At 39.1% G+C, this 13,397-nt stretch overlaps 1 protein-coding gene across 2 annotated transcripts in view; it reads right to left on the minus strand.

The window, feature by feature from the left end:
• Nucleotides 1-13,397, minus strand: part of YLPM1 (YLP motif containing 1) — a 64,234-nt gene that overhangs the window by 37,780 nt on the left and 13,057 nt on the right. For both annotated transcript variants that reach the window (XM_006053874.4, XR_006542630.2), the window contains exon 4: nucleotides 12,307-13,298. In XM_006053874.4, coding sequence (XP_006053936.4) covers nucleotides 12,307-13,298 — 992 coding nt within the window. The remainder of the gene's footprint in view (nucleotides 1-12,306; nucleotides 13,299-13,397) is intronic.

Genomic DNA, 13,397 nt, shown 5'->3' on the forward strand with positions numbered 1-13,397 from the left:
ATTAATCAAGTGTGAGGTTAGATTCAAACATTTTCAGGCATACAAGAGTTCAGGGAACTTACTTTCAACCCACAATTTTTTAGTTAATTGAACAAGCACTCCAGGAAAAAGAGGCACTACACCACAAACAGAAAGCCATGAGACTCAACAAACTGTGAATCCAATCTAGAATAAGAGTCAAAGGAAATGACAGAATAATAGCCATATGACAGATCTTCAGAGCAGCCAACCAACCCAGGTAAAAGCAAGAGGATGCATGAATTTGGGAGAGAGAGCTCAAGAGAAAAAGATGTCGCTTTGGGCACTGGAGTTAAGAGGATTATTTAAAGATGTTGCAAGAAGAACAGCAACTGGAAATTCTAAAAAAAAAAAAGGTTACTACACTAAAGAAAATGTAATCACAGTATACTGCTTATCACTATGAACAACATTACTTACTGATTTATTTTAAAATAATGATATAAATATCATTGGGCAAATGGGGTTACAGAATAGTAGAAGAACTAAATTTTACCTATCAGAACAGGAAGTAAATAAGTAGTATCTAAAATGTATAAAATATAAATGACAAAAGGAACAGCACATTCTTTAGTACTATAAGGTAATTACCAAAAGAAACAGCTGAAGAATTAGAAGCTGTCCTTAGGAAACACATTGAGAGTGGTTTGGAGCAGTGGGCAGTTGTTTCTCTTGATTTTTAAAAAAATCATATGTATGTATCATTTTGATTAACAATGTATTTAACAGACACACAAAGAGTGTTAGCTTTAACCAGGAAAAGGGCTTCTTCTGAGACCACAAGAACTATGAGGATGGCAACTTAAGTAGTGGTAAGGCAGAGAAGTAAATTTCACTGGGCCTGAAAGCCTTGATTCTCTGGAGCAAGGAGAAAGATTAAGGATACAAAGAGAAATAATGTTTGCTGACACAGAGAAGGCAGCATTAGCACAGAATGTCTATGCAAAATAATGAAGGCTTGACACAGCTATTGCTGGACAAAGGGGAAAGGAGCTGACCAACTGCTTATCAAAGGTACACCACAGGAAGTCCAGGTTAGGATGCCATGCTTCCACTTTGTTCCCTGGTTGGGGAACTAATATCCCTCAAGCTGCATGGCCCAGCCAAAAAAACAGTATGTCTCAATGCTAAGGATAGAGACCATATATTTATGAAGGAAAAAAGTATGCCATTTCAGGCTTTGTGATGATCTGGTTCCTTTTCTTGAAGTTACATTCATCGATTTATTAAAGTGCCTAGAATAACACGTTAGGCCATTAAAGATGTGTAAAATCATCTGTTCTGTATTCAATTCAGGAATTATTAGCTCCTATCAGTTGTAAGAGAAGACTATACACAATACACAAATCAGTATAAGAACATTCTTTAATATGTTAGGTAGTATTATAATCAACTTCAGAATGAATAAACTATTTTCTAACTAAACTGTGAATGCCCTGAGAATTTTACCCATAACTGAGATATTTGGCATATGCAACATTTATTGAACACCTACTAATTTTCAAGTATTGTGTTACTGCTGTAAATAAATTGATACCTAACCGCAAGCAGTTCAGAGTCCGTAAGAAGAATGAGACAAGTAAATCAGCAATCAGAACAGAATTTGATAAATGTGGGGCACGCTGGTCTTGTTCACCGAAGTATTCCCAATGTCTGACTCACTGAAGGTTCTCAACACATTAACTGTAGAAGTCCCATCCCCAGGGCAGGAAAAATAGGAATCGATAAAGCAAAAGATGACATAAAAGGGATTAAGAACAGAGAGCAGAGCATGTGCAAAGGCCAGAGGAAAGGATAAAGGAAGCAGGAAGCACTAAAAGGTGTGAAAATAAAGAAATGAACAAGGCAGAAAAGCTGTAAAAGGTAATGAAATCACTTGTGTAAACCTCACGCCTGCATATATAATACAGTGTCCATGAAAGGGGAGGGTGTTTTGCTTTCACATTAAATTGCTGACCAGCAGCCAAGCAACATCATTTGATTTTTATTTTGGCGGTCAGAAATATGTTAATCCAACTGAAATATACTTTCAACACCACATACAAATGGCAACCAATTTTTCAAAGTTCAAGGATGTTACAAAATGTCAAACTATCAAAACCTTTTTGATTTATAAAAGTAAAGAACTTTTCGGCCCTTGGAACAAATATATTAAAAGTTACTCATGTTAAACATATGTACAAAAATAAGCCATCTTCACATCAACACAATGAAATACTATGACCTTTTTGACACATAAAAATGTACTGGAAATAAAGTACAAACATGGCATACATCCCCTCAATACAATCACACAAAGCACATGCAGTGCGCACTGGCCAGATGGAATGAAAACCAGACAAATATCTGGTGCTTAAACATTTTGAAAAGTTTTGCTTGTATAGTTAGGTATTTCAGAAACTTCCAAAAGATAAATTTAATCCTGTTTTTTTTCCTCTTAGCTTCATTTGTAAGTATCTCTCTATGTCATTAAATATTTACTGTAAACATTAAAGAAAATCCTAAAACTAGGCATGAGACCATTAGAACTAGGAACAAAATCAAAATACGATACAAAAAATATAATCCAAATTGGGTACAAAAACTTAAGAGGGATATAGAAATATAAATACCCTTAAACAAGGTAATAATGTCTGACTATCACAATATTTATATAAACACACTCACATCAGATCATGGTAATCACAAAATGCTAAATTCTGGAATCAAATGCCTGCCCTTTTGGTTTTCACATCAAATGCCATTTTCTAATATGTATAACTAAGATCTTAAAATCAAAATTCCAAAGAGAAGTAATCATTATAAACAGAAACAGCCATGAAAACGGAAGAATTAAGAAGAAGTACGGTATTAGTAGCCCCTTGCTAACAGTTACAGAATGGAAGAGGTCATAATTCCAATCCTAAAACTAACAAGTGGGTAAAACTGATCTGAAACCTTGATATTATAAAAATGTCAGTTCTTCCTCAATATCATCAATAGAATCTATACGATGTTCATCAAAATTCCACCAGTTTTTTTTTTTTTTTTTAACTGACAAGCTGCTTACATTATAGGGGAAATAGAAAGGAACAAGAATAGATAATCTAGATCAGGGGTCAGCAAGCTACGGCCCATGGGTCAAACTCAGTTAACAGTAATTTTAAAAACATTTTATAGGCTAAAGAAAGGAGCAAAGAAAAATGTTTGAAAGACACTAAATATGGCCCACAGAACCTAAAAACATTTATCATCCAGCCCTTTACAGAAACAGTTTGGTCGCCCCTGATCTAGAAACACAGAACTGGAGAACTTACACTAAGAGATAGCAGGATTCATTATGAAGCTATAGAAATTAAAACTATACGACACTGGTGGAAGGACAAACAAACCCAAGAGAGAGAGAGTCCACAGACAAATCCACACATATATTCACTTATGATGAAGGAGACACTGCCAAGTAGCAAGAAAAGGATGCTTTTTTTTTCAGTAGATGGTACTGGAGTCAACTTGATAGCCACATGGAAAACAATGAACTTTATACCCTGTCTCATACCATACGTTAACCAAAAAAAAAAAAAACAAACCAATTCTATATGGATTGTTGATTTTAAAATAAAAGGTAAAACAATAAAAGACAAAAGACAAAATACAATAACATTATTTATGACCTTGGAGTAAGCAAAGATTTCTTAAACAGGACATGAAAAAGCACAAATCACAAAGAAAAGATCAGTAAATTAGACTACTAAATTTAAAAACCAAGAATATCTATTAATCAAAAGATATCATTAACTCCTAGGGTTCATTTCAGCTCACTGGATCCAATTTTAGTTTTTAAATTTTTTTTAAACAGTTGTTTTTAAGGACTGATAGTTCATGACTTTATCTTTTACAGGCCTTCCTAAGAAAAGAGACAAAATTCACCTTTTGAAAAACAGAACTATCTTGCAATTACCATATAGGTTCATTGAATTCTTTCATAAATCTAAGACATTATGGGATCTTCAGTGACTTTTTTTTCTATATAATGAAATATTTTGTGATTTTCTTATCCTAGAATTCATTATTATTCATCATTACATATCACTTACCCCCAACTACGCTAAAGGTTAGAATATGAAGACAGCAAAGAAACGACAGAACTGTGACATGAGCTGTTGCCCCTCCTGGATCGCCCAAATAATGCAGTTTGCTTTTAGGCTTCATTGAGCACAATTGAGAATTGAGAAATTTTCATATCCTGACAAAGAAAAGTGTCAGAGAAAGTTGTGTCAAAATTATTAGATGAAGTAAAGATAAATGCAGGCAGCTATACTCTAGGTTCTAATAAAAACGTGAAATTAATCATACAAGCGAATCTCTAAAGAGTCCTTGGATGACAATATTCTAGATAAATATTCTCAAACTCGAGAGAGGATGTGAACAATATATTTCTAAGGACAGAAAGGAAATATGACATTGTCATCCAGCTATTAAACAGAAAGACTTCCTCATGTATCTTTGGCAAGAACCTAGACCATTTTGCTTTGCTCAAAGAATACATGACACAATTATTTCATCTTCTATAATGTTTCTGTGCCAAAATTTACTTGATGCAAAGATTTTTATTCTTTTAAAGTTTCATTAAAACTTCTAGTAAGTTGTTTTACTTATCCCTTTATTCGTACTTCTGTATGTTATTTATAAAGTTATTTTTAAATTAAAAAAAATAAAAAAGTTCCACTGGACCATCTAGATGGAATAGTGAAGACTAATAGTTTTCTAGTATCCTGAAGGATAAGAATGCAAAAAGTGCTGCTGAGTGAGAAATAGTCAAGACAATTTAGACACAGGATATACAAAGAACTGATATCTAGTCTATACTAAGAACTCCTACAAGCCAGTAAGAAAAAAAACATAACCCAACAGAAAAACAGGAAAAAGACTTGAACCAGCATTTCACAAAAGAGGAAATCCAACTGAATGATAATCAAATAGAAGTCAATTTCATTCGTCATCAGGGAAATATAAATTAAATCCATATTACAGTATCACTAAACACCCACCAAGATTGCTAAAATTTAAAAGTTCATTAATGCCAAGTGTTGATGAGGGGATAAAAAAATTGCAGTACAGAAACACTGATGATGAGAGTATAAACTGACACAACCACTTTGGAAAACTGACCATATTTATCAAAGTACAATATTATTCATACTCCTATGACAAAGCAATTCTAATCCTTGGTGTATACATCTAAACAAAATTAAGTACAAACACACATGCACACATACACATGTGCATATCTAAAGGGACATATATAGCACCAAAGAAACAATGCAGTGTTATGCCAAAAAACTTAAATGACCATCAAATTGGAATGGATAAACAGATTGTGGTATATTCATACAATAAAATACTGTATAGGAATGAGAATGAACAACACTAATGAATCTCACAATAATAAAATGTCACGTAAAAGACGCCAGACTTAAATGAGTACATATAGCATGAGTCCATTTACCAAAATACAAATTTCAGAAATAGGCAAAAATAACCTATCACGTAAAAGTTGGTATAGTGGTTACCTTGGGATAAGGAAAAATGGGAAGGGGCATGAGCAAGACTTCTCAGCTCAGTTCAGACGCTCAGTCGTGTCCAACTCTTTGCAACCCCATGGACGCAGCACGCCAGGCTTCCCTGTCCATCAACAACTCCTGGGAGTTTACTTAAACTCATGTCCACTGAGTCAGTGATGCCACCCAACCATCTCATCCTCTGTCGTCCCCTTCTCCTCCTGCCTTCAATCTTTCCCTGCATCAGGGTCTTTTCAAATGAGTTACTTCACATCATGTGGCCAAACTACTGGAGTTTCAGCTTCAGCATCAGTCCTTCCAATAAATATTCAGGACTGATTTCCTTTAGGATAGACTGGTATGACCTCCTTGCAGTCGAAGGGAATCTCAAGAGTCTTCTCCAACACCACAGTTCAAAAGCATCAATTCTTCAGTGCTCAGCTTTCTTTACAGCCCAACTCTCACATCCATACATGACCACTGGAAAAACCATAGCCTTGACTAGACGGACCTTTGTTGGCAAACTAATGTCTCTGCTTTTCAATATGCTATCTAGGTGGGTCATAATTTTTCTTCCAAGGAGTAAGCACCTTTTAATTTCATGGATGCAGTCACCATCTGCAGTGACTTTGGAGCTCCAAAAAATCAAGTCTGTCACTGTTTCCACTGTTTCCCCATCTATCTGCCATGACGTGATGGGACCAGATGCCATGATCTTAGTTTCTGAATGTTGAGCTTTAAGCCAACTTTTTCACTCTCCTCTTTCATTTTCATCAAGAGGCTCTTTAGTTCTTCTTTGCTTTCTGCCATAAGGGTGGTGTCATCTGCATATCTGAGGTTATTGATATTTCTCCCAGCAATCTTGATTCCAGCTTACGCTTCATCCAGCCTAGTGTTTCTCATGATGTACTCTGCATATAAGTTAAATAAGCAGGGTGGCAATATACAGCCTTGACATACTCCTTTTCCTATTTAGAACCAGTCTGTTGTTCCATGTCCAGTTCTAACTGTTGCTTCCTGACCTGCATACAGGTTTCTCAAGAGGCAGGTCAGGTGGTCTGGTATTCCCATCTCTTTCAGAATTTTCCACAGTTTATTGTGATCCACACAGTCAAAGGCTTTGGCATAGTCAATAAAGCAGAAATAGATGTTTTTCTGGAACTCTCTTGCTTTTTCCATGATCCAGCAGATGTTGGCAATTTGACCTCTGGTTCCTCTGCCTTTTCTAAAACCAGCTTGAACATCTGGAAGTTCACGGTTCACATACTGTTAAAGCCTGGGTTGGGGAATTTTCAGCTTTACTAGTGTGTGAGATGAGTGCAATTGTGCAGTAGTTTGAGCATTCTTTGGCATTGCCTTTCTTTGGGATTGGAATGAAAACTGATCTTTTCCAGTTCTGTGGCCACTGCTGAATTTACCAAATTTGCTGGCATATTGAGTGCAGCACTTTCACAGCATCATTTGTTAGGATTTGAAACAGCTCACCTGGAATTCCATCACCTCCACTAGCTTTGTTAGCAGTGATGCTTCCTAAGACCCACTTGACTTTGCATTCCAGGATGTCTGGCTCTAGGTGAGTGATCATACCATTGTGATTATCTGGGTTGTGAAGATCTTTTTTGTATAGTTCTGAGTATTCTCGCCACCTCTTCTTAATATCTTCTGCTTTTGTTAGGTCCATACCATTTCTGTCTTCTATTGAGCCCATCTTTGCATGAAAAGTTCCCTTCAGTTCAGTTCAGTCGAGTCGCTCAGTCGTGTTTGATTCTTTGCGAGCCCATGAATTGCAGCACACCAGGCCTCCCTGTCCATCACCAACTCCCGTTCACCCAGACTCACGTCCATTGAGTCAGTGATGCCATCCAGCCATCTCATCCTCTGTCGTCCCCTTCTCCTCCTGCCCCTAATCCCTCCCAGCATCAGAGTCTTTTCCAATGAGTCAACTCTTCGCATGAGGTGGACTAAGTATTGGAGTTTCAGCTTTAGCATCATTCCTTCCAAAGAAATCCCAGGGCTGATCTCCTTCAGAATGGACTGGTTGGATCTCCCTGCAGTCCAAGGGACTCTCAAGAGTCTTCTCCAACACCACAGTTCAAAAGCATCAATTCTTCGGCGCTCAGCTTTCTTCACAGTCCAACTCTCACATCCATACATGACCACTGGAAAAACCATAGCCTTAACTAGACGGACCTTTGTTGGTAAAGTAATGTCTCTGCTTTTCAATATGCTATCTAGGTTGGTCATAACTTTTCTTCCAAGGAGTAAGCGTCTTTTAATTTCATGGCTGCAGTCACCATCTGCAGTGATTTTGGAGCCCCCAAAAATAAAGTCTGACACTGTTTCCACTGTTTCTCCATCTATTTCCCATGAAGTGATGGGACCAGATGCCATGATCTTCGTCTTTTGAATTTTCTTGAGGAGATCTCTAGTCTTTCCCATTCTATTGTTTTCCTCTATTTCTCTGCACTGATCACTGAGGAAGGCTTTCTTATCTCTCCTTGCTATTCTTTGGAACTTGCATTCAAAGGGGTATAGCTTTCCTTTTCTCCTTTGCTTTTTGTTTCTCTTCTTTTCACAGCTATTTGTAAGGCCTCCTCAGACAGCCATTTTGCTTTTGGGCATTTCTTTTTCCTGGGGTTGGTCTTGATCCCTGTCTCCTGTACAATGTCACAGACCTCAATCCATAGTCCTTCAGGCACTCTGTCTATCAGATCTAATCCCTTGAATCTATTTCTCACTCCACTGTATAATCGTAAGGGATGTGATTTAGGTCATACCTGAATAGTCTAGTGGTTTTCCCTACTTTCTTCAATTTCAGTCTGAATTTGGCAATAAGGAGTTCATGATCTGAATCACAATCAGCTCTTGTTTTTGCTGACTGTATAGAGCTTCTCCATCTTTGGCTGCAAACAATACAATCAATCTGATTTTGGTATTGACCATCTGGTGATGTCCAGGTGTAGAGTCTTCTCTTGTGTTGTTGTAAGGAGTGTTTGCTATGACCAGTGCGTTCTCTTGGCAAAACTCTATTAGCCTTTGCCCTGCTTTATTCTTTACTCCAAGGCCAAATTTGCCTGTTACTCCCGGTGTTTCTTGACTTCCTACTTTTGCATTCCAGTCCCCTATAATGAAAAGGACATCTTTTTTGGGTGTTAGTTCTAGAAGGTCTTGTAGGTCTTCACAGAACTATTCAACTTCAGCTTCTTCAGCATTACTGGTTGAGGCAGACTTGGATTACTGTGATATTGAATGATTTGCCTTGGAAACGAACAGAGATCATTCTGTCGTTTTTGAGACTGCATCAGACACTATTAATTTCTATTTCTTAATTTGAGTAGTGATAACATGGGCCTCAGAGAAGGCAATGGCACCCCACTCCAGTACTCTTGCCTGGAAAATCCCATGGACGGAGGAGCCTAGTGGGCTGCCGTCTATGGGGTCGCACAGAGCCGGACACGACTGAGCGACTTCACTTTCACTTTTCACTTTCATGCATTGGAGAAGGAAATGGCAACCCGCTCCAGTGTTCTTGCCTGGAGAATCCCAGGGACCGGGGAGCCTAGTGGGCTGCCGTCTACGGGGTCACACAGACTCGGACATGACTGAAGCGACTTAGCAGCAGCAGCAGCAACATAGGCCTAGCTATTCATGAAAATTTACTAAGGTATACACTTATGATTGTGTATATCTCTGTATGTTACTCTTCAATAAAAAAGTTTTATTATTGAAACTAAAAGACTCTTGGAAACCAACATCCACTAACATGACAGTTTACTGGAGCAGGGGTAGTCTTCTACAAGACTTGGTGAATTCAGTGATACATACACATATATACAGTTTCAAAAAGTTGCCTCAGATGCTCAACAATGTGGTATGCTATTTACATATAATGCAGTTATGTTACTTGACTTCTTGTAAACCTTCAGTTTTTAGAAAGCAGTCTAAATCCAGATTTTTCAGAAAACTGTGAGCAGGATTAAGGTAAAAAATGTGAGCAGCATCTAATTCAGGGACAAAAAATGCCATTCTTATCAAAGCTGCAGGTGGAAAAAAGCTGGGAAAGGGTTCTCATACCTAAAAGCAATGTAACCTCCATTCACCAAGATTTGAGCAGACTGGAATGCAGGCCCAAACCTAACTAGATAAAATATAAAGTCTTAGAAAAAGAAAAAAAGACAAAAAACTGCACAAGTTCAGGGTGAGAGAGAACAGTAAGATGAAACAGTAAGATGTTTAATAACAGAAAGATGAAATAGTAAGAATAACAGTAAGATGAAAAAGACCTAGGAGGCCAAACTGATATTACGCTCAACACGAGTCAACACCATGTTGACTGAAGCCACCCCCCCCCCCCCCGATAAAAAGCAGTATGTTCAGCTATATAAGTACATTCTTTATGTCAAAGTTAGTAACAGGCCTATGGTCTGCTCCATCAAAGTGTTCATTCTGAAGCAGATTGACAAACCAAAAGCTCTTCAAAGGACCATAAACAATAAAGCAGGAGAAAGCTAGGCACCATGAACATTATAGCAGAAGGCTAGAACCCATGTTAGTGTGAAAAGAACAGAACTTCAGCTTATGTGATGGCAGGGCAGAACGGTTAAGGCCGGTGGACGGAGACAAGAGGATGGTCTTTAAACAACGGTAGGTACACATTGAAGAAGAACAGGATAATTCATTATGTACTGCACCACACAGGCAGATCTAGAATCAACATGTAGAAGTCAAGGTAACATATTGATACTCAATGTAAGAAATACAGTTTCTAGAAAACTGTACAGGGCAGTGCTGCTTATTGCAGTGGCAACGCTGAACATCATCAACTGCTTGTCACAGCAAGAGCAAAGGGCTTCAGAGTGGATCAGAAAGCCTTGGATTCTAACCCCACCTCAACCATTTATTTGCTATGACATCCAGGGCAATTTATCTGTAACCTCTCCAAATCTCAGCTCCCTTTACCCATTTACTTCGTAAGATGACGGAGAAGAACAAATTAGGTAACATGTGCAAGACCCAGGATGACAAACTAAAATGCAACAAACTGCACTGGATAATTGCTAAGATCCTCCTAGCGCTGAAATTATTAACCGTACCTTAAGGCAAGAAAAAACTTAAAATAGGTCCTAAATTTACAAAATCAAGATTTTGGTAGGCAGAAGAGAGAAAACATTATTATGCCAGAAAGAAAGGGAGCAGGAAACCTATGTTGTATAGGAACAACATAGGTTACAAGAATGTCACACAGCAAGTCAGTTACCAGATCTAAAAGGTAATGCTCTCAATCCAGGAGTTAAGCGGGAATTCAAATCAAGATGAAACACGTGCCAAATAAGCCAAGACTACAAATGCACTTCTAATTACTGACAGGATGAACATCATTGAATCACAGCATTAAACACAGTGCTTAACTAGCGCTCTTGCTCTTGGGACCCTCTGATCTCAGCCCCCACTGTTGCATGCAGGTTCACCTCCCCCACTTTATGATCCTGAGCAAGATACCCAATCCTCTCCACCCCTAGTTTATAAAGCGTAAAGGTAGGGATAAACCTGTCAAGTTCACAAGCTATCAAGAAGACTCCATGGGATAATACATGTAACACTTCTGAGAAGACTTCTGGTACTCATGTCAATTCCCTCTAATTAGCTTTCATTTTTGGATGGAGTTTTGGTTTCTGAATATAAACTTGGGGAATAAATAAAAGACATATTTTGTTTTCAAATATTTAATTTTGGTAATGTAGATCCATCGACACTGAGATGGGAAAACTAATCAATACTGATAAGTGAAAAATCAAGTTACAAAATAATATTACTTAGTATGATTCAATTTTTTATAACATATGTTTTAAAAATTATCTCCAGATGGTAGAATTAGGTGACATTTACTTTTTTCAATACTTTCCTATTCTGTCTAAATTTTGTGTAAGGAGTATATATTTCCAGTACAATTTCCAACTGGAAAAAATTCTGATTGAAAATGTTTTTCTATAAGAAAATCATCATTTAGGCCAACTTTAGGGAAAAATATTTCTACAAATTCGGAAAAATAAATTTAAGCCCTTTTAAAAGGTAAAAGAAAAAATTTAGAAACTATTGGTAAATATTTTTTGTGCTTTTCTAAATAAAAATGTGGTTCAGACAGGAGAAAAACATCTCCTAAATAGAGGAAAATATAAAGGATAAAAGTTCCATGGGGGCAGGGATTTTATCTGTTATGTTATATTCACTGCTAGAAGCACAGAGCAGAAACTTAATAAATATTTGCTGAACAAATGGATAAAAGTCCTGTTTACCCTTAAATTTCACTGCCTATTTCACTAGATACTTATTCATTTTTATCTCTAACAGCTAGCAGATCATCTCACAAAAAGAAGTCACCAATCCAGTTTTTTGTCAAATCAACAAAGAGTAAAAAAGATCAATAAATAAATAATGATTTTGAAGCTGAAAGTCAAAGTCACAAAGAAATTGGTAAGCATTACTTTAAAACCACCACATTCATCCTGGAATAAAATCTCTACACATAGGATAAAAGCAGTGACATCAAGGAAAGGGGGTATGTTGCCATTTCCAGATTTCATTATGCCATGTCTAATGAGTGAATAATACTAACATTTATGCATCGTAAATCAGGAATATATATAAAAGTACAAAAGGAATGTAAAAGCCTACTCAACCTACAGCAGCAAAACAGCCACCATCCACCCCCCACCCCTTCCCACCCCCTCCCCAAATAAAAAGGCAGACCTACCTTGGGCCTCTTGGACCTTCCAAGTAACTGCTTCTAGGAGGATCTGGAAGCAGTCCACCTGACCTCCCTGGCATATCCTTGACTGTGGCGAGTGGCTGAGATGGAGCAGCTGAGGACTCCCCAAGTCCTTGCTCGGATGAGAACGAACTGTACGGCAGAGTAGACTTGCTCAGAGGAGCTTTGGAATTCACTTGGTCTGATGGGCCAAGGGCTGACTGCAGTGGAGGGTGGTAAACCGAGGGTGGGGCTGAACCAAAAGACACAGGGGTGGGCAGCAGTGCTGGTCGAGGTTTCTCGGGAACTTGTGAGTTCTGGGAGCTGGAGGCAGGTGGAACTGGGGCCGCTGTCAAGGGAGGAGGCATCCCCTGGGGAACTCCGGGGGGAGGGATGCCTGGAGGAGGTGTGGCCGAAGAGAGTGGGGCGAGGGGCATGACAGGGGGAGGGGCGGTCGAAGCCAGAGAAGGTGGTGGAAGCACGGGCGGCGGCCCTGCCGAGGACAGGGAAGGTGGGGGGAGGACGGGCGGCGGCCCCGCGGAAGAGAGAGACGGAGGCATCACTGGCGGGGGCACAGAGCTCGGCAGAGACGGTGGCATCACGGGTGGGGGCATGCCAGGTGGTGGGACTGACGGCAGGGCCGGGGGCATCACCGGCGGTGGCAGCGACGGTGGCAATACCGGTGGGGGCATCGTTGGCGGGGGCGGAGGCATCTGAGAATAGGGGACAAATGGGGGTGGCATGGACATGTTCCCCATGTACTGGTTCTTCACGTTCTGAAGGGCGCTGACTTTGTCCTGGAGATAGGTCTGAGTGGCTTTCATGTGTCCCTGCCACGTTTTCCACTGCTTCTCATACTCCTGGAGCTGATCTTTGTGAGGGTAGGAGTGGAGCTGCTCCTCCCACAGCTGAAACTCCCGCTCCCATTCTTGGTAGAGGTGTTGGAACTGCTGCTGCTGCATCTCGTAGTGCCGCAGCTGCACGTCTACGGACATGGTCTACAAACAGAGGCATGCAAATGACTGTTAAGACATTCACAGAAGGGAAGTAATTTTAAGCTGAAATATCAAGGAGTCAAGGGCATTTGAAGCCTTAGG

Source organism: Bubalus bubalis, chromosome 11 (genome assembly GCF_019923935.1).
Source record: "Bubalus bubalis isolate 160015118507 breed Murrah chromosome 11, NDDB_SH_1, whole genome shotgun sequence".
Classification (NCBI taxonomy): domain Eukaryota; kingdom Metazoa; phylum Chordata; class Mammalia; order Artiodactyla; family Bovidae; genus Bubalus; species Bubalus bubalis.